Raw genomic sequence first — 21241 nt, forward strand, 5'->3', positions numbered from 1 at the left:
CATGCTGTGGCCCTTTATCATGACTCCAAAGAGGATGAGGAATACTCAGGATATATGTGGACTTAACAAAGCCAAGGGGTAGCTCTGGATACAGACAGCAGAGAGACTCTACTCACTAAGCCCATTAAAAGACACAGAGACACAGAATGCCATATGAGAATAACAATTTAATTTGCTCAGGATACAACAATGCCTATCTGCCCTTTAGGCCTATACAAGCAAGGGCTTGAGGCTCCCTCTGCAGGAAGATGTTCAGCTAGGAGGACTGAATAACCTGACAGGAGGCTCTGTTCAGAGGTGAGCAGGGGGTTGGGCTGAGTCCTTTCGGCCTTGGCCAGCAATGGGCCGGCCTCGCTCCTCCCAGATAGTGAGCCCATCACAGGAGCAGATCTGCTTGGGATTCTGGAAAAGGCCAGCAGAGCGTGCAATGATGCCACAGGCCAACCTATGGAGGGATGTATTATGGTCAGCATAGGTCTCCTCAGGGTTTCATGTGCCCCACTGGCATATCACCCCCTCCTGCTGGGGGTAGCATAACTCACCTCTTCCCAGAATTCCCTGTGACCTTGGATAAGGGATGGCCTCCCCGGCCCAGGTCATCTTCTCCCTCATCAACAACCAGACTGCGGCCAATCACATCCCACACCTTGGAAGGGAAACAACAGCCTGGTCTCCATAGTCCTTCAAGGAGGGTCCCCACATTCTTCCCACCTTACCTTCAGCTGTTTATCCTCTATCCGGAAGGTAGCTCGGCCACTAGCTTCAGCGTGAACATTGCCCAGATCTCCCCGGTGCTGAAATGAGACCCAATAGGGAAGAGAAAAACTTACAGACTCAGAGATCACCAGACACTCCCTTTCTTAGGAGTGAAATCCTGAGCAGAAAGACACCATGCTGCAAAGAGCCAGCATTCCCAGTCAGACTCAACCTCTCTCCCTACAAGCCTATTGCCAAGCGTGGCTTCCATCGCCAGTCAGCTGACTGCCTGTCCTTCCTAAGTCCAAATGTTCAGGAGCTTGGGGATCCCTAGGCCAACCTCCATTCCCTGAGGCTTAAGGTGGCTACAGTTAACTTTTCTTAACATCACAGTGGCCAGTATTACTTTTCTAACTCCCAGCCTCAAGGAACAAGAGGGGAGAAATATGAGAGAGTGGGCAAAATGATGGCTTTGCCTACTTCTCGCTTAAAGGTTAAGAAAAAAAGAAAAGACCATAGAGCTGGGGAGATGGCTCAATGGAGGTCATGAAAGTGGGGGGTGAGGCAGAGCTGAGGTTCCCAGCACCCAGGTGAAAGCTTAGCACGGAGGTACGTGCCCATAATCACAGTGCTAGGGGTGCAGAGACAGAACCTGGGGGCTCACACTGGTCAGTGAGTCTGGTGAAAACAACAAGCTTCAGTTTTCATGAAGAGACCCTATCTCAAAAACATTAAAATGGAGAGCAATAAAGAAGGATAATTGAAGTCAACCTGTGTGTGTGTGTGTGTGTGTAAGTGCACTTATACACTCCCACTGTAAGACATTCTGCCAGCCATACATTAAGAGCCTACAATACATCAGAGGTCATTAGAGAACAGAGTGAGAAATTGATAGAGTTTTGAGGGGTCAGGACCCAAGTAGTAAGCCTCAGAAACCTACATCTGTACAGATCAAACATTCCCAACATGATTCACGGGCAGACACAAATGCCTGGGCTAGGCTGAGCTGTATCACTGCTGCACAGTGAAGAATGACAATGGCTTCTACAGTCATAGTAGCTCATGCCTTTAGTCCCAGCCCTGAGAGGCACACAGATCTCTATGAATTTGAGGCCAGCCTCGTCTAGAGAGTGACTTCCAGAACAGCCAAGGTTACACAGAGAAACCCTGTCTCAAGAAACAACAAACAAAACAAAACAAACAAATTTGGCTTCAACTTTATTTTGTATCTTGTCTGTAGGCACAGCTGACATAGCTGGCACCTGTTTTTTTGTTGTTGTTGATGATGATGATTTGTTTTGTTTTGTTTTTTGTCACAATTCCCTATGCTAAAGACTTTAATGGTGGAGAGCCAAGGTGGAGATGACGGGGACCTTGCCAACTGTTTCTGGGGTTGAAGAAGGCAGCAGAGTAACTGAAGGCATGATCTTGAAAGGGAATTAAGGAAAGGCAGCCTTTTCAATCCCTCCCTTAAATACACAGCAGGTAGACCTGGAGAGGCCTTCATGTCTGCAGGATGCTGAGCCCAGCCTACACGCTTGGGACCTGGGGAACCAAGAGGAGTTTCAAATAGAGCATGGTATAATGGCTACTCCTGGTTGTCAAAGTGACCATATTTGGAATGAACTACAATCCAGAATTGGATGGCTCACCTGTGAACCAGATCTTGAGACTGGGAGATACAAGTTTCTGACCTGGATCTTGGCATGGAGATCTTGAGGCATAGTGGCTATGAATCCCAGGAGACTAAGGCAAGGAGATCTCAGAGTTCAAGGTTACCATCTTTAATCTGAGCCATACCTTCTGCTGGAGACCCACACAAGGACATTGAAGAAGGAAGATTCACTCTTCTTCACCTGCTTGCCTTGTGGAACTGAGCAACTACTAGATCCTTGGACTTCCATTAACAGCCGATCATTGTTGGGGAGTTGGGCTATAGACTGGGAGTCATCATAACAAATTCCCTTACCATATAGAGACTGCCCATCAGTTCTATGACTCTAGAGAACCCTGACTAATACATAAGTTGGTACCAGGAGTTGTTCTAGAGGAGCAGAAGTATAAGGATGAATCTTTTAAGAATCTGGAGTTGGTCTAATAATTCATAAGTAGGGGTTAGGGATTCAGCTCAGTGGTAGAGCGCTTGCCTAGCAAGCACAAGGCCCTGGGTTCGGTCCCCAGCTCCAAAAAAAAAAAAAAAAAAAAAAAGAAGAAGAAAAAGAAAAAAAATAATTCATCAGCACCTTCAACTACTGAAACCGCTCCAGATATTCTCTCCTGAGAGCTCATAGAATATTGAAGGCCTGTGGTGGAAACTATATTTCAAACTTAGAGGCTACTGCCTTTGATTATCTTGACCCATCAACTTTAACTGGTGATGAATTAGGTGACCTGGTGTACAAAATTTTCTACAAATTTGGGGGGGAAATCAGAAAAATGATTGTGCTGGCTTGTTGCTCTTCGTATGTCTGGAAAAATTGATGAAGGAAAAGAATGAGCTGTATGATAAAATCGAACAGCTCCAGATGCAAGTAAACAATCTAAAGATTCCTAAGTGTGTCCTTGCAGAGAATCTTCTCTCCAGCAGCCACAGAGCTCGAGTTGCAGAAAATCAAACTGAAGCCCTCTTATAAGGTTGGCTGGATTACAATGAAAGTTCTTTCTTGAAGAATTAGCCTCAGAGGGTGTCAGCAGTTGAAGTAAGGGCATTAATTGGCAAAGAATGGGATCCTACAACTTGGGATGGGGATGTATGGGAGGACCCTGTTGAAGCAGAGAAGTTTGAATCTTCAGATTCTCAAGGGTTTAACCCACCTGAGGAAGAAGTACCCTCAGCTCCAACCCTGAAATGCCTTTTTCACACAAGGAAATCAATCCCTCAGTGTTTGATAAACCAGTAGTGACTTTCTCTGAAGAAAATGCCAGACAAGACAATACTGATGTTCCTCAAGGCCCACCAATAGTTTCTTCTAGACCTATAACCAGACTCACGGCAAAGCAGGCCCCTAGAGGGGAGGTAGACAGTGTAGTCCATGAGGAAATGTGTTACACTACTAAGGAGCTTAATGAATTTGCTAATTCATTCAAGCAGAAGTCTGAGGAATATGTGTGGGAATGGATTTTAACTGTGTGGGATAATGGTGGAAGGGACATAGAACTAGATCAGGTTGACTTCATTGATAGGGGCTCTCTGAGTGGAGAGTCTAGGTTTAATATGAAAGCTTGCACAGTGAAAGTGTCAGAAGTTTGTTTGAATGGTTGGCTGAAGCATTTATCAAAAGATGGCCTACTGAAAAGGAGTTGGATATCCCTTGTCTTAGTGTTGACTAAGGGATTTTAAGGCTCAGGGAAACTGCAAAGCTAGAGTGGTTACCTTGTATAAAACCTAATCCTCCACAATGGGAAGGCCCAGAAGCTATGCCCTTCACAGATCCTATAAGACAAAAACTGGTGAGAGGGGCACTAGCACACTTGAAGGGTTCTGTTCTTGCCCTTTTCCTTGTACCAGACCTTAGGGTTGGAGATGCTGCTGCTCAATTGGATGGATTAAATGCAATGGGTTCAATTGGGCCCTGAAGTAACAAGGGCCAGGTGACAGCACTGAATCGCCAGAGACAAGGTGATCGTAGTTATTATAATGGACAGTGCAGGCAAAACAACACTTATAATGACATAGCCCATAATGGCCAGCACAGGAGAGGTGAAATTTACAATGGCATGACTCCTTTGGACCTTTGGTACTGGCTAATCAGTCATGATGTTTCCAGGCATGAAATACATAGGAAGCCTACTGCTTATCTGTATGATCTGTATAAGCAGAAAAATTCTCAAACAAATGAAAGGCTACATTGGATCGTGGCAAAAGGCAATCACAGCCAGTGAATCAGTTTCCAGACATGAGTCAGTTTGCAGACCAAGAACCCCTTGCAAAAAGGGGTGGCCAGGTTCCCCTGAGGAAGAATCTTGATAAGACACCTAAAAGTTTTGCTATTAGCATTTCTCCAGTTCTTCCCTAGAAGAACCTACAGGCTTTTACAAGGGTAACTCTACACTGGGGGAAAGGAAATAATCAGACTTTCCAGGTCTATTAGATACGGGTTCTGAACTGACAGATCCCAAGAGACCCCAAGAAACATCGTGGTCCTCCAGGTAAAGTAGGGGCTTATGGAGGACAGGTGATAATGGAGTTTTGGCTCATGTCCGACTCACAGTAGGACCAGTAGGTCCCCGAACACACCCTGTGGTCATTTCCCCAGTTCCAGAATATATAATTGGGATAGATATACTTAGAAACTGGCAGAATTCTCACATTGGTTCCCTGACCTGTGGAGTGAGGGCTATTATGGTTGGAAAGGCTAAATGGAAGCCTTAGAGTTGCCTTTGCCAAAGAAAATAGTGAATCAAAACCAGTATCGTATACAGTAATTACTGCCACCATCAAGGACTTGAAAGATGCAGGGGTGGTGGTTCCCACCACATCTCCCTTTAACTCTAGCTGGCCAGTGCAGAAGACAGATGGATCATGGAGAATGACAGTTGACTATCCGAAACTAAATCAGGTAGTAACTCCCATTGCAGCTGCTGTTCCAGATGTAGCTTCATTACTTGAGCAAATTAACACATCTCCTGGTACCTGGTATGAAGCTATTGATCCAGCAAATGCCTTCTTCTCAGTACCTGTCCATAAGGACACCAGAAGCACTTGCTTTCAGTTGGCAAGGCCAGCAGTATACCTTTACAGTTTTGCCTCAAGGATATATTAACTCTCCTGCCCTGTGTCATGACTTAGTTAGAAGGGATCTTGATCATCTGTCTCTCCCACAAAATATCACATTGGTGCACTATATTGATGACATTATGATGCTTGGACCAAGTGAGCAGGACGTAGCAAACACTTTGAGCTCATTGGTAACACATATGCATATCAGAGGATGGAAAATAAATCTGACCAAAATTCAAGGTCCATGTCCATCAGTGAAATTCTTAGGAGTGCAGTGGTGTGGGGCATGCAGAGATATTCTAAGGTGAAAGATAAGTTATTGCACCTGGCCCCTCCCACCACCAAGAAAGAAGCGTAGCGTCTAGTGGGTCTATTTGGATTCTGGAGACAGCACAGTCCTCACTTGGGTGTGTTACTCGGGCCCATTTACCAAGTGACTCAGAAAGCTGCTAGCTTTGTGTGGGGCCTGGAACAGGAGAAAGCTCTTCATCAGGTCCAGGCTGCTCTACCACTGGACCACATGATCCAGCTGACCCCATGGTACTTCAGGTGTCGGTGGCAGACAGAGATGCTGTTAGGAGCCTCTGGAGGCCCCTGTAGGTGGCTCACAGAAGAGACCTTTGGGATTTTTGGAGCAAAGCTCTACCATCTTCTGCAGACAACTATTCTCCCTTTGAAAAACAGCTCTTGGCCTGCTATTGGGCCTTAGTGGAAACTGAACATTTGACAATAGGACACCAAGTTACCATGCGACATGAACTGCCCATCATGAGCTGGGTGTTATCAGACCCGCCAAGTCATAAAGTAAGACGTGCACAGCAGCAGTCTATTATCAGTGTTAGTGGTTTATACGTGATCAGGCCTGGGCAGGTCCTGAAGGCACATGCAAGTTACATGAAGAAGTTGCTCTAATGCCTATGGTCTCTACTGCCAAAGCCAACTGCTGCCAAGCATGTGCCTATAGCCTCATGGGGTGTTTCCTGTGATCAGCTGACTGAAGAAGAGTAGGACCTGGTTTACTGATGGCTCTGCACGTTATGCCGGCACCACCCAGACGTGGACAGCTGCAGTCTTACAACCCCTTTCCAGGACAGCCCTGAGAGATACAGGTGAAGGGAAATCTTCACAGTGGGAACAACTTCAGGCAGTACACATGGCATTGCAGTTTGTTTGGAAGAAGAAATGGCCACGTGTACAATTCACTGTGATGTAATGTTCGCTGACTCATGGGTTGTAGCCAATGGATTGGCTGGATGGTCAGGGACCTGGAAAGATCATGACTGGACAATTGGTGAGAAAGGCTTCTGGGGAAGAAGTGTGTGGATAGATCTCTCCAAACGGGCAAAGCATGTGAAGATATTTGTGTCCATGTAAATGCTCAGCAAAGGTGACTTCAGCTGAGGAGGAGTTCAATAATCAAGTAGATAAGATGACCCGTTCTGTGGACAGTCAGCCTCTTCCCCCAGCCATCCCTGTCATTGCTCAATGGGCACATGAACAAAGTAGCCATGGTGGCCGAGATGGAGGTTATGGTTGGGGTCAACAACAGGGACTTCCACTCACCAAGGCTGACCTGGCTACAGCTGCTGCTGAATGGCGATCTGACAACAGCAGAGACCAACACTGAGCCCCAGATGCGTCACCATTCCTCGAGGGCACCAGCCAGCAACCTGGTGGCAGGTTGACTACCTTGAACCACTTCCTCCATGGAAAGGACAATGTTTTGTTCTTACTGGAGTAGATACTTATTCTGGTTATACATTTGCCTTTCCAGCACATAATGCTTCTGCCAGAACCACTATCCATGGACTTATAGAATGCCTCATCCATTGTCATGTTATCCCACACAGTAATGCATCTGACCAAGGAATTCATTTCACAGCCAGAGAAGTACAACAGTGGGCCCACGATCATGGAATCCACTGGTCTTACCATGTTTCCCATCACCCTGAACTGGTCTGATAGAAAGATGGAATGGCCTTTTGAAGACGCAGTTACAGCACCAATTAGGTGGCAGCACATGGATGGCTGGGACAGAGTCCTTCAGAAGGCGGTATATGCTTTGAATCAGCTCTGATATATGGTACAGTTTCTCCCATAGCCAGGAATCAAGGTGTGGAAAAGGGAATAATTCCACTCACTGTCACTCCTTGTTACCCTCTAGGAAAATTTTTTGCTTCCTGTTCCCACAACTCTAGGTTCCACTGGCCTATCTATTTTGGTTCTAGAGGGGGAAGTGCTCCTACCAGGAGCCAAAACAATCATTCCATTGAACTGGAAGTTCAGACTTCCCCCTGGTCATTTTGGGCTTCTAATGCCCTTAAACTAACAGGCTAAGAAAGGAATAGCAGTATTAGGAGGAGTGATAGATCCAGATTACCATGGGGAAATTGGATTGCCTCTACACAATAGAGGTAAGAAGGATTATATCTGGAGTGAAGAAGATCCCTTAGGGCGTCTCTTAGTACCACCATGTCCTGTGATTAAAGTCAATGGGAAACTACAACAGCCTGCTCCAAGCAGGATGACAAAGGAGAGAGACACATCAGGAATGAAGGTATGGGCCACTCCTCCAGGAAAAGAGCCAAGACCTGCTGAGGGCTTGCAGAGGGTGGAGGAAATACAGAGTGGGTAGTGGAGGAAAGTAGTTATAAATACCAGCTGAGGCCACATAACCAAAGACGAGAATTACAAAGTAATTCGAATGCTTCTTCTGCTTTATTTTGCTAAGAACACATTTGTATAGCTATTTATGCTTTCTTCCAATTTCTTTAACATCAATTGGTGTTTAAGTTTTGATACTAAAAGAATGTTCCCAAGGGACATTGCACCATTGTAGATTACAAATGCGTTTGCGATTGTACAAAGAATAGTTATATCATGTTAGGCATATTCCTGACCTTGTTATTGTTTCATATGGATGTGAGATATTATTTGTGTCAAGTTGACAAGGGGTGGATTGTAGTGGCTATTCCTGGTTGTCACTTGACTATGTCTGGAATGAACTACAATCTAGTATTGGAAGGCTCACCTGTGATGATCTTGAGGCTGGGAGATACAAGGTTTTGACCTAAATCTTGGTATGAAGATCTTGAGGCAAAGTGGTTATGAATCCCAGGAGCTTAAGGCAAGGAGATCTCTTGAGTTCAAGGTCACCTGGGACAAAGCAAGTCCCAGGTCCAGGCATGGTGGTACCCACCTGAGACCTATGTAAGAACATTGGAAGAAGGAAGTTTTGCTCTTCAACTGCTTGCTTTGTGGGACTGAGCAACTACTAGAATCTTGGGCTTCCCTTCACACCTGACCATTGTTGGGGAGTTGGGCTATAGACTGGAAGTCTTCATAACAAATTCCCTTACCATATAGAGACTGCCCATCAGTTCTGTGACTCTGAGAACCCTGACTAAGACACATGGCAAGTCTCCTTTATACTTCAGAGGGCTAAAGGAGGTGAGATGGGATGGGATGGGACTATTAGTGGAAATGCAAGAGACAGCCTGGCTTGGATGTCGTTTCCCATGCGACTCCAGTTCCACCTGGATGAAGAACCAACTTGCTAACCCTGTGCCATCCTTCCTACATTCTTGTTCATTCCTTATTTCATCTTTGGAAAAAAATCAAATAATTCTAGAGTCTTATACATGCTAAGTATATGCTCTATAAATAGACTACTTTTTGGTTTATTTACATTTTTAGTGTGTGTGTGTGTGTGTGTGTGTGTGTGTGATGTTCATGTACACACAGACATGAGCACATAGAAATCAGACAACAGTTTACAGGAGACAGTTCTCTCTAATATGTAGGTTGCTGGGGTCAAAGTCAGGTTGTCAGACCTGGCAATAAATACCTTTACCCCCCTGTTTTGCTTTTGGGGGCGGGGAGGGTTTTGTTTTTGTTTTTGTTTTTTTCTTTTAGAGACAAGATCACATATGACCTTAGGCAGCCTTGAATTTGCTATGTAGCCAAGGCTGGCCTTAAACTAATCTTCCTGTCTCAACCTCCCAAATGCTATGACTTCAGGCACGTGTTGCTATAACTAGGACAGTCCTCTTTGGTTTTGTTTCCTTCTGATCCCCTGTCCCAAGTAGGGTCTGTGGGTGAGGACACAAGTCCCAAGGCAGTCTTTTGCCTTTCAGGAACATCTCTGCTCTGTTGTGACCTAGATGGTTTCCTCTGCCAAAGCAACCAACCTACCTCAGCCTCATCCATATGCAGATCTCACCATCACCCTTCAAAACCCAAGGAGGCAGAAAGCCTAGCAAGCGCTCTACCACTGAGCTAAATCCCCAACCCCACTGCTTGTGTTTTAACTTTTTTTTTTTCTTTTCTTTTTTTCAGAGCTGGGAACCGAACCCAGGGCCTTGCACTTGCTAGGCAAGTGCTCTACCACTGAGCTAAATCCCCAACCCCGTGTTTTAACTTTTGAACCTGGTTTTTCATATAAAATACTTGCCCTAAGCACAGACAAGTGCCACAATTAGGTTTTTCCTTTTTGTGGACCTGGACATCCATTGTGTTCAATAAACTTTTTTTGCTTAACTAAGACTGATGGTTTGAGTGGCAATTCCCAGAACCCAACAATAATAAAAAGTTGTCATTTTATGCCCCAATATTAGTGGCATTAAATTCAAAGCAACATCACTTACAAGCATGGCATTGTGCAATGGACCATTCAAAAAGAACATGTCTATCTCACCTCAGAGCAGAGAGGGGGTACTATGACCATTTAAAAAAGACAGAGCTGTTAAAGGCCTAAAAGATTAGTTAAATGCATTGAGAAACATAGGCAGGGGATAGGAACCCCACAGGAAGGCCAACAGAGTCAACTGACCTGGACTCTTGGGAATTCACAGAGACTGAGCTACCAACCAAAGAGCATACACAGGCTGGAACAAGGCCCCTAGCACATATGTAGCAGATATGCAGCCCAGCCTCCATGAGGGTCCCCCAACAACTGGAGCAGAGACTCTCCCAAAAGCTGTAGCCTGACCGTGGTATCCACTCCCCAACAGAGATGCCTTGTCTGGTCTCAATAGGAGAGGGTGTGCCTAATCTGGCAGAAACTTGATGTACCATGGGAGGAGGATTCAGGGAGAGGCAGCACACTCTCAGAGAAGGGAAGGGAGGAGGGGAAGGGACTCTGTGAGGGAAGCACTAGGAGGGGGAAAGTGTTTGGGATATAAATAAATAAATATATAAATAAATAAGCAAACAAACAAACTTAGATTAAAAAAAAAAAAGAAACACTAAGCATTGGGCAGTGGTGGAGCACACCTTTAATCCCAGCACTAAGTAGGCAAGAGGCAAGTAGGTCTCTGAATTTGAGGCCAGTCTGGTCTACAGAGCAAGTTCCAGGATAGCCAGGAATACACAGAAAAACTCTGTCTGGAAAAACCATAAAGGAAAGACAGACACACACACACAGGTAATGAAATATTCAACACCAGCATGTCTTATTTCTGTGTACTTTGTTGGTGGTGGTGCTCTGTTCTATTTTAGAATATTTTCTTTTAAAAATAATTTTGGGACAAGTTTACACTATATATCTCGGTTGGCCTGGAGCTCACTGTGCAGACCATTCAAACTCACAGTGCTCTGCTTTCCTTTGCCTCCCAAATGCTAGGACTGAAGGTGCACCATGATGCTCAGCTCTACAGATTTATCCTTATCTTCTTCACATGTCTGTATCTCTAGATATGCGTGTGTACCCCAGTGTGTATAGGTGCCTGTAGAAACCAGAAGATGGTGTTGGATCCCCTGGATCTGGAACTACAGGCAATGTGAAACACCCAACATGGCTGCTGGGAACTGAATTCATCTCAGAAAGACCAGCAAGCACCCTTAACCACCAAGCCATCTGTCTAGCCCCACAATTCTAGAACATTTTCATACACTTTACTGGTTGAGCACTCCTAAGTAAAAATAAGCGCTTAATAGAGTCTCCGAGTTTGGAACGCATGATCTGGGCCGGCAGATAGGAATGCTCACACTGTACCACGGCTCTACTAGATTGGGACGGTCGAGCTTGTACCATGGTTCCACTGATTTTGTGCCAGGAAGTTGTGGACTGACATCAAGATAGACAGCAAGACACAGTGACTCATGCTTGTCACATTGGCAAGGTAGAGGAAGGAAAACCATAACTTCAAGGCCATCCTTGGTTACCTAACCATTTTGAGGTCAGCCTGAGCTACTTGAGATACTATCTCAAATAAACAAAAAAATGATAGAAAATTAAGACAAACTCTGGAGTCCTGAGAGGATCGAAGAAGGAGTTGTCTTTTCTCTAGGTTTCAGAACCAGAACTCGCCTTAGGGCTTTACTCCAAGTACAGGGAGGGGATGCACTCCCCTGTGAGGGATCTTTTTTTTTTTTTTCCTTTTTCTTTTTTTCGGAGCTGGGGACCAAACCCAGGGCCTTGCGCTTGCTAGGCAAGCGCTCTACCACTGAGCTAAATCCCCAACCCCCCCTGTGAGGGATCTTAAAAGAACACTAAGGAACACAAAATCTCTGAGCAAGAAAGCAATGATCTTGTGATGGCTAATTTTAGTTATCAATTTGATTGAACTGACAAACACCTAGGGTATTTGTAAAGCACACTTATGGATGTGTAAACCATGAGGGCTTTGACATAATCAATGGATTCACCCCTTGATAGATTTATGGTATGTTGGCATTACTGGGAGATGGTGGAGGGTAAGAGGTGGGAGTTTTGTTGGAGGAAATAGATCCATAGGGAAATGTCTTTTAGGGCTGCATTTTGTCTGTCCTCTTCCTGTGACCTTTCTCTCTGTTTTCTGGCTACCATGATGTGAACTGTCCTCTACCACGACCTCTGTGCTCCTCTTTGACCTTCCTACTCAATCAAGTAATTGAATAATTACTAGTACAGATGTACTAGTAATGTAAGACAGAGATCACTAATGTGGCAGAAACTCCCTGAAGACAGGAAAGGAATTCTACGGTGGAAAAACGAAACCTCAGTATTGCTGGAAACGCAGCACAGTGGCAGAGGACTTGCCTAGCATGTGTGCAACCTTAGACTCCGTGCTTAGCACAAGAAAGAAAAAGACTGAGGGAAGAAGAGACAGAGGGGACAAAGAATAAAAGACAGAAAAGAATGGAGCTCCAAGGGTCCCTACCAAGAGTATCTTTGTACATGGAATTTCCCCTGCTAAACTGAGCTTCCTTGGGGCAGGCACTGGGGTGTACACCATTGTATCCCTAGGGCCCTGCTCACAAGACTTACCAGGTAAAATTGGTAAGCTAATCAACAACAGATACAAGGAAAGACCCACATACAGAGCAATCACAGAGCAAGGCCCAAGAACTGCCTGCCTGCCTCTGAGTCCCTGGATTCTCTCTATGCCCAAACCCAGCCCAAACCTACACTTACCCGATCAGTGTCCTGAGGACCCCCATGAGATGCTCCATCAGGGTTAAAATGGTCCCCACAGCTAAGGATGAAAAGTAGCAGATAGGTATCCAAATAATTGTGTCTAGACCCTCTTCTCTGACAGTATACCTCTGTTCTTCATTCATCCATTCACTCATTCATTTATTCAACAAACAGACCTATTCTGTGCCAGAATAAGGGCAAAAAACATAGAAACTAAGCACATGGATTGTGTCTTCTGTGAATTTCTGCTTCAGGAGATGCAGAGGAGTAAACAACCAATCATATTATAGAAGACACCACTAGACACAGGGCCCCTTCCTTCCCTGTATCTCAGATGTTGATTTTACATCCTCTAAGCCTTTCATATGCCACTTAACGTCTATAAGCCTCAGTTTCCTGATCTCTGCACGAGGTCTGTGTATTTGCGCCCCCACGAGAATACTCGTGAAGACAACAGAATGTGAAAGTGTGTAGCTGAAGACACTACCGGGATATTAAGGATGACTTACCTGCTGCAGTCCTTCGTAAGGTCCCCATACTGATGGACATGAAGCCCATGCAGCCCAGGCTCCAGGCCGTCGATGGTTCCCTCAATCAGGCAGAGCTCAGAGGACAGCTGTAGGAAGCGGACCACCCCCTGTATGGTGCCACTGCCCTCCATAATGGCCACTGCTGCTCCCAGATTCTCTGCAAGGCAGGAAATGCTCACTGTCTTTCCATGCCACCCCACCCCAATGGACCAGCCTGTCCAATTAAAGCCATCTGGTTACAAGGTCAGAATAAGTTCATTCCTGTTTTCTGTAAAACTTGGGTTTAACCATGTCTTGACATATTTCCTGGAATTTTTTTTTTTTTTGGTTCTTTTTTTTGGAGCTGGGGATCGAACCCAGGGCCTTGCGCTTCCTAGGCAAGCGCTCTACTGCTGAGCTAAATCCCCAACCCCTATTTCCTGGAATTTAACTTGTTCCCAAACCCTCTACCCTAACCTCCTCCCTGATAAGATAGAATGCTCTGCCAAGTAATTTTGAGATGTTCTGCCAAGTTACCAAACCTCTTGGAACCCCCCTAGCCTTATAGGGTTGTTTTTGTTGTTTGTTTGTTTGTTTGTTTTGTTTTGTTTGGCTATATAAGCCCCACTTTTTCCTATGTTCAATGATATTTTCTTTTCTTTTTTTCCGGAGCTGGGGACCGAACCCAGGGCCTTGCGCTCACTAGGCAAGCGCTCTACCGCTGAGCTAAATCCCCAACCCCCAATGATATTTTCTTAAACCCTGCTTTAAGGGAGATAGCCCTGTCTAACGGGGGCGGGGAGGGGGGGATGCATGGTATGGTGTGTGTGAGCTTGTTTAGTTTGACTAAAAGAATTTGGGTAGTAGCCTTAACTCTTGTTCAGACAGATCAACATCCATTCCTTTCAGTGGCTCAGGAAGAGCAGGGAAGGAATCTCACGTCACTATCATAATTCCCCAAAGCCAATCCAGCCCAGTCCCAAGACTCATGGTTAGATTAATCCCAGTTCTTGCTCCACACCTCCGGTCCCAAAGGCCAAAAGCAAGACTATGAGCAATCACTCACTTAGTTGGCTGCTGCCCATGCCCTTGAGTACAGCCTGCCTCCCTGTGCTTTCCAGGAGCGCTTGCACCTCCTGGCTGGGCAAAGTGGTCTGCACCAACACCATCTGGTTCTCCAACTGAACTTCCACATTCTGGACACCTGGCAGAGAGAGGGGGAGCGGTCAGTAGAGGGCCAGCACCACATGTTGGTAGCACAGGGCTTTCCTAGCCCCAATGCTACAAAGCTTCATATGACCAGAGATAAACCTGGAAGCGTCCTTCTAGTATTAAGAACTTGGGTGTGGTATTTTTGTGAGTCGTGGGGGGTGGGGGATGGAACTCAAAGCCTCTCACGTACTAGGCAAGTGCTCTATCACTGATATCACTGAGCTGCACTCCCACTCCTTTTTTTTTTTTTTTTTTTGAGTTCTTATTACAGGTCAGATGCTATCTTACTTTTTGGTTTATTGAGACAGGGTATCACTCTGTAGTCCAAGCTGGTCTGAAATTCAATATTTATCCCAGGTCAGCTTTGAAACTTGAGGCGAATTCTTCTGCTTCAGTTTCTAAATTCTAGGATTACAGGTATGTACTAGCACCCCAGACTTTTGGAACATGGAATACTCGTCTTTAAAAAAAATTTTTTTTATAAAAGTGGGCTAACCTGGAACCTACCTAAAGGTGGAAGAAGAGAACAGACTCCACAAAGTTGTCCTCTGCCCTCCACATACATGCTGTGGCATGTGTGTCCCCAACGCAGTTAGTAAGTAAAGAAATTTTGAACCTTTTTTTTTTTCTTTTTTTTTTTTCGGAGCTGGGGACCGAACCCAGGGCCTTGCGGTTGCTAGGCAAGCGCTCTACCACTGAGCTAAATCCCCAACCCAAGTAAAGAAATTTTAAGAGTGGGCTGGCTATATTAGCATTATCCAAGACAGCCAACGGGTGGACACTAACCAGGTGTCCATCACTGCATGACAAGATGTGAAGCACAAACACATACTGTGGCCCCAATGAGGGAACCATTCTGCTACGTGACAGCAGCAGAAATGGCTGCATAGATCATATAATATCACTTGTATGCAATGTCCAAGACAGGCCAATGTGTAGACAGGAAGTGGAATAGAGGGTAGAGTGGAGGAACAGGAAAGTGATAGATGATAGGGGATTTCTTTATAAGGTAATGAATATATAATAGAGGAGATGGCTGGGCAGCCCAGGGAATGAATTAAGTGAACCATACACTTCAGATTGGTGACTTTTATAGCATATGAGCTTTGGCACAATAAAGCTATTACTCACATTGAGGAGGACCATGGCTCCCATCCTAAGAGCTGACACTGAGCATGCACCATAGACTAAGCTCTCTTTTTTTCTTTAAGATTTATTGATTATGTGGATGCGTGCTTTGACTACTTATGTGTATGCATTCCATGCAGTGGCTGCAGTGGCCCTAACAGGATGGTCCATCCTGTCTTAGTTAGGGTTCCCCTGGACCACTGTGAGTTGCCATGTGGTGGGTGCTAGAAACTGAAGCCAGGTCTTCTGCAAGAGCAGCCAGTGTTCTTTATCGATGAGCCATCTCACAGCCCATTGAGTCCTCTTTGGTGTGCTTTATCTGGATTGTTCCATTTCATGTTCAGGATAACCCGAGAATTTATCTCTTTTACAGATAAGGACATCAAAGTGCAGAGCAATGAAGCAATGTATTGAAAGTATATAGATTGCAGAACTGAAATTCAGGCACCCCTAGTTACAGCGCAAAAACAATTACCCCAAGCTTTTTACTCATGGTATGAAGACCTAGCCCATGCTTCCTGGGGCTCCCCAACACCACACACACACACACACACACACACACACACACACACACACACATCTACTGCGCTCGCACTAGAGCTGAGCACTCGCTCTGTTCTGATTACACTCCGTTACTTCCCTCACTAGGCTGTCAACTCAGTGAAGACTGGAACGATATGTGGTCCACAGAGATCAAATTTAAAGTAAGTGTGTATCTTAGAACTCCTAGAACCCTGTTACTGCTGTGCACAGACACCACGACCAAGGCAAGTCTTCTAAGGGCAACATTGAATTGGGGCTGGCTTACAGGTTCAGAGGTTCAGTCCATTGTCATCAAGGCGGGAGCGTGGCAGCCTCCAGGCAGGCACGGTGCAGGAGGAGCTGGGAGTTCTACACCTTCATCTGAAGGCTGCTAACAGAATCCTGGCTTCCAGGCAGCTAGGGTGAGGGTCTTAAAGCCCACACCCACAGTGACACACCTGCTCCAACAAGGCCACACCTCCAAATGGGGCTGGGCCAAGCATATACAAACCATCACAGTGTATCAGCTAAAAGTGCCAATAGGGGGGCTGGGGATTTAGCTCAGCGGTAGAGCGCTTACCTAGCAAGCGCAAGGCCCTGGGTTCGGTCCCCAGCTCCGAAAAAAAAAGAAAAAAAAAAAGTGCCAATAGGGTCCTATTACCCTTGAAATCCCTGAAGTCACCTCAGGGTATGTAATCCTACGAGATAATTCTTGCATTCTTATGGAGAAGTTTTTGCATAACTAATGCCATATTATTCTGAATTATGACTTTTAATAAATCTTTTTAATCTTTTTAATTTTATGAATGTGAGCGTTTTGCCTGCACATATGTCTGTGCACCACATATGCCTAGTGCCTGTGGAGACTAGAAGAAAGCAGGACATCCCTTAGAACTGGAGTTACAGTCAGTTGAGAGCCAGAATGCTAGAAATAGAACCTGAGTCCTTTGGAAGAGCAGCCAGTGCTCATAACTCTTGAGCCATCTCTCTAGCACTTTGGCTTATTTTAGTTTTAATTATGTTTTTATGTCTATGTTGGGGGTGGGGTGTGCAAGTGCAGGTGCCTGTAGAGTCCATAAGAGGGCCTCGAATCCCCTGAAAGTAAAGTGACAAGTAACTGAGAGCCACCTGACATGGATCTGGAGACCACACAGGCTCTCCGCAAGAGGCGTAGCATCTGAACCACTGAACCATCGGGCTGTAGCTGAGGAGCCACACACACCCTTTCATGAAACATGGTCTCAATTTGCAATTCGAGTTGGCCTTGAATTCACACTCTTTCAATCTCAGCCTCTACAGTGCTAGGACTATAAGCCCATGACACTGAAGGGACGTAGTGCTGAAGCCAGGTTTGCTTAAACTGTGTTTTGGAAAGGTAAGTGAAGAGCTAATGGAGTTGGAGCCATTCCACTGAAAAGTAACATATTCCAATGTTTTTCCAAGAAGCATTCTTGCTGGGGAAGACAGACAGGTGGGACTTTGGTTGGACACAGAGCAATTTCAAGGCATCTGTGGGCTTTTTATTCACCAAAAAGAGACTGCATATAACCATGTTTTCTGGCCTCAGTAAGTGAAATCTGCTTGGCTTTCTCCTAGCTGAGCAGGAGAGTTTCAGTTTACAGAATACACTGAGGGAGAACGTTGCCCAAGACCTTGGGAAAGAGAGCTTTACTCTCTTCCTAAAAGTCATGGGAGGTGATCATCCCTGAAGCCCTTCACATGTGCCCTACAGTAACTGCCCTTCTGTTTCCTCTCCACTGAGCCCTCACTAAAGGCTGGATTGGCTATACTCCAAGATCCACCTGCCAAACAGACCTACCACACCACTGGAAGCCCCACCTCCTTCTGTTTCAGAGTGAGGTCGGGAATCCTTTTTTTTTTTTTTTTTAAGATTTATTTCTTATATATAAGTACACTGTAGTTGTCTTCAGACACACCAGAAGAGGGCATCAGATCTCATTACAGAGGGTTGTAAGCCACCATGTGGGTGCTGGGACTTGAACTCAGGACCTCTGGAAGAACAATCAGTGCTCTTAACCAACTGAGTCAATTCTAAAGGGGATAGTCACAAGAAACATTCTGCTCTGGCCCTTCCACATCCAGAGCACAGAATCAGCTCCTCCTGGGAGATCTTGGGTCTAGGAATCCATGCTATGCCCAGGCCAGACCATCAGTAAACCTTATCTGCTGTGTGTGCAAAACACATTCAGGCCTCAGCACTTCTCTTAGACACCTCACATCTCCTTAGCCTGCTCATGAACCCTATCTATGGATTTCCTATTTTTGACTCTTCCTAATGCTGTGATCCTTTAATACAGTGCCCCCATGTTGTGGTGATTCCCCAACCAAAAAATTATTTTTGGTTGCCACTTCCTAACTGCAATTGTTACCATAATGAATCATATGAATCTGTGTTTTACAATGGTCTTTGACCGATGTAGGTTGAGAACCACTGTTTTAGTAGCTTTCCACATAGAAGCCAAGGTGCCCCCCCCCCGGTGTATAAATGTGTGTAGTATGCATGCGTGTATGCATGCATGTACCTGAGTGTGAGGGCACATACTTGTGCAGGTGCATGTGGTGGCCATCTGTCTTCCTTAATTGCTCTCTACCTTTTATGTGGAGACAAGTTCTGTCACTTGCACCCAGAGTTCACTGATTTGGCTTGTCGAGCTAGCCAGCTTGCCCTGGGATCCCTGTCTATCTGCTGAAGCCTGGGACCATAGGTGGACTACCACACCAGTGTGGCATTGACGCAGGTGCTGGGAATCTGACCTCGATTCTCACACTGATGCAGCTATCACTTTTACTGACTCAGCCATCTTCCTGGCCCCAGGCACACACATGGTACACATGCAAGCAAACACCCGTACATACAAAAAAAAGATTTTAAAAATAAACCTTAAAAAAAAATTCATCCCGGAGTTGGGGATTTAGCTCAGTGGTAGAGCGCTTGCCTAGGAAGCGCAAGGCCCTGAGTTCGGTCCCCAGCTCCGAAAAAAAGAACCAAAAAAAAAAAAAAATCATCCCAAGTCAGGCAGGTGAACTGCTCAGGTTTTGTTTGTGTGTGTGTGTGTGTGTGTGTGTGTGTGCGCGTGCGCGCACGCTATTTTTTTTAAAAGATTTGTTTGTTTGTTCAATGTATGTGAGTACATACACACCAGAAGAGGGCATCAGATCCCATTACAGATGGTTGTGAGCCACCATGTGGTTGCTGGGAATTGAACTCAGGACCTCTGGAAGAGCAGCCAGTGCTCTTAACCACTGAGTCATCTCTCCAGCCCTGGGTGAACTATTCTCGCTACACAACTGACAACTGGAAGCAGAGATCCAACTCTGAAGTTGTTCTTGACCTCCACCTGCACAACCCCCTCCCCAAAGCATATCATAAACACACTCTCTAATAATAAATCCAGGTTGGGTATAGTGGCACACACCTTTCATCTCAGCACTCGGGCGTAAAAGTAAGCAGGTGTCTGTGAACTGGAGGCCAGCCTGGTCTACACATTAGTTCCAGGAAAGCCAGGGCTATGTAGAGAAAGTTTATCTCAAAATAAAACAAAACAAAACAATCAGTTTCCCCAATCTCCTTCCTACAACACACCTTTGCCTGTAGCTTTTCTCCCCTTTCCTCTGAAATGGAGTGGGCTTTCACCACAGGCCCAAAACTTGTATCAACTAATTCACCCCTGGTGACAACAACTGGGTTATGAACACTGTTCAAACACTGCAGAAACAGAAGCATAGAAAATAAACATAGGGTTGGGGATTTAGCTCAGTGGTAGAGCGCTTGCCTAGCAAGTGCAAGGCCCTGGGTTCAGTCCCCAGCTCCGAAAAAAAAAGAAAAAAGAAAAGAAAATAAACATGAAGTCATTGTCCAAGTGTGTGGCAAAGAGGGCATCTGACTGTAAACAGATCGAACTCCAAAGTGCACCTGTCTCACAGTTACACACCTGATCCTCCTCCGACCAGTGTCCTGGCTTCAGACTCTTACCTCCTTCCTTCCCATTGCCACGATGGCATCCCAGGGACGTGTTCTATGAATGCCCCTTTGGTAAAGCTTCTGTGATCTTTACCTAAGCACAGGGGTAAATATTTTTCCTCAGAAGCCCCCAGTGTCTAATCTATACAGGCTGAAAAGTTGAATTAACATTCAGCAGAAACAAAAAAAGCCAGTTTCCAGTGTCAGGGAAATGACTCTGCTTTTCATATCTTTCCTCTTTTGATAGGTCTCCTGCAGACCCCCCTGGCTTAAGCTCACTGAACTGGGCCAGGGATGCTGTTTGCTTTCTCAGAACTGTGCTGTTTCCCAAGCAAGAACTCAAGTGTCCCCCCCAAGAACGCCCTTCGTAGGAGGTGCTTTATATACTCTGGCTAGTTCCATGATGCTCAGCGGCTGGACAGGCTGTGTCTGAAGACAGCTCTGTCCACAGAAGCTTGAAGCCTGCACTCTAGGCTCTGCCCCCACATCCCTGGGACTTTGAGAAACTTCCTTTCATTCTTTATGCATCTGTGCAACGGGAAGACTGCTAAACACAAACCCCTGGGCTGATCCCAGAAAGATTTATTCTGCTCTTACCCGCCGCCCCTTTCAGGGTCTTGTGCACAGCGTCCACGCAGCTCTGACAACTCATCTGTACTGTAAACTCCAACTGTGAGAGAAGCAAGGCCGAAGAACATGTCAGGCATGATCCCAATTCTCCACCTCCCCTATGTCTCGAAGCACACATTGCATATGATTTCTCTTCAAATTCCTTCTTAACTATCTCATGAGCATTCCAGGATAGTGGTCTCACCCTCCCACACTCCCATTATGAGGGGCATCGCTACCCTAACCCCGGAATTTCACCTCCCCAGAAGCCTGCTCTTTCCTGGCTTCCCAAGATAACGATCACCCCAAGGGTTAAGTTACGCGAGGCTCCACATGAAGCTTTCACTCACCGCACACATAGTTCCACCGTCCCCCGACTTCGAAGCCATCCTGGCTGCAGTCACCCGCTTGGGCCACACAACCGGTAGGGTCCAGAGACCAACGCAACTCAGCTTTGTGGGATG

General features: G+C 45.7%; 1 protein-coding gene across 1 annotated transcript; it reads right to left on the minus strand.

The window, feature by feature from the left end:
* Positions 1-148: 148 nt before the first annotated feature.
* On the minus strand, positions 149-21217 carry Ccs (copper chaperone for superoxide dismutase). The gene is given in 8 exon segments (NM_053425.1): positions 149-445; positions 543-646; positions 717-794; positions 12813-12873; positions 13325-13502; positions 14391-14528; positions 20766-20838; positions 21128-21217. Coding segments are annotated over 8 exon segments (825 nt in total). The 5' UTR covers positions 21167-21217; the 3' UTR covers positions 149-291.
* Positions 21218-21241: the final 24 nt, after the last annotated feature.

The sequence above is a fragment of the Rattus norvegicus genome, chromosome 1 (genome assembly GCF_021556685.1).
Source record: "Rattus norvegicus strain SHRSP/BbbUtx chromosome 1, alternate assembly SHRSP_T2T, whole genome shotgun sequence".
Lineage (NCBI taxonomy): Eukaryota > Metazoa > Chordata > Mammalia > Rodentia > Muridae > Rattus > Rattus norvegicus.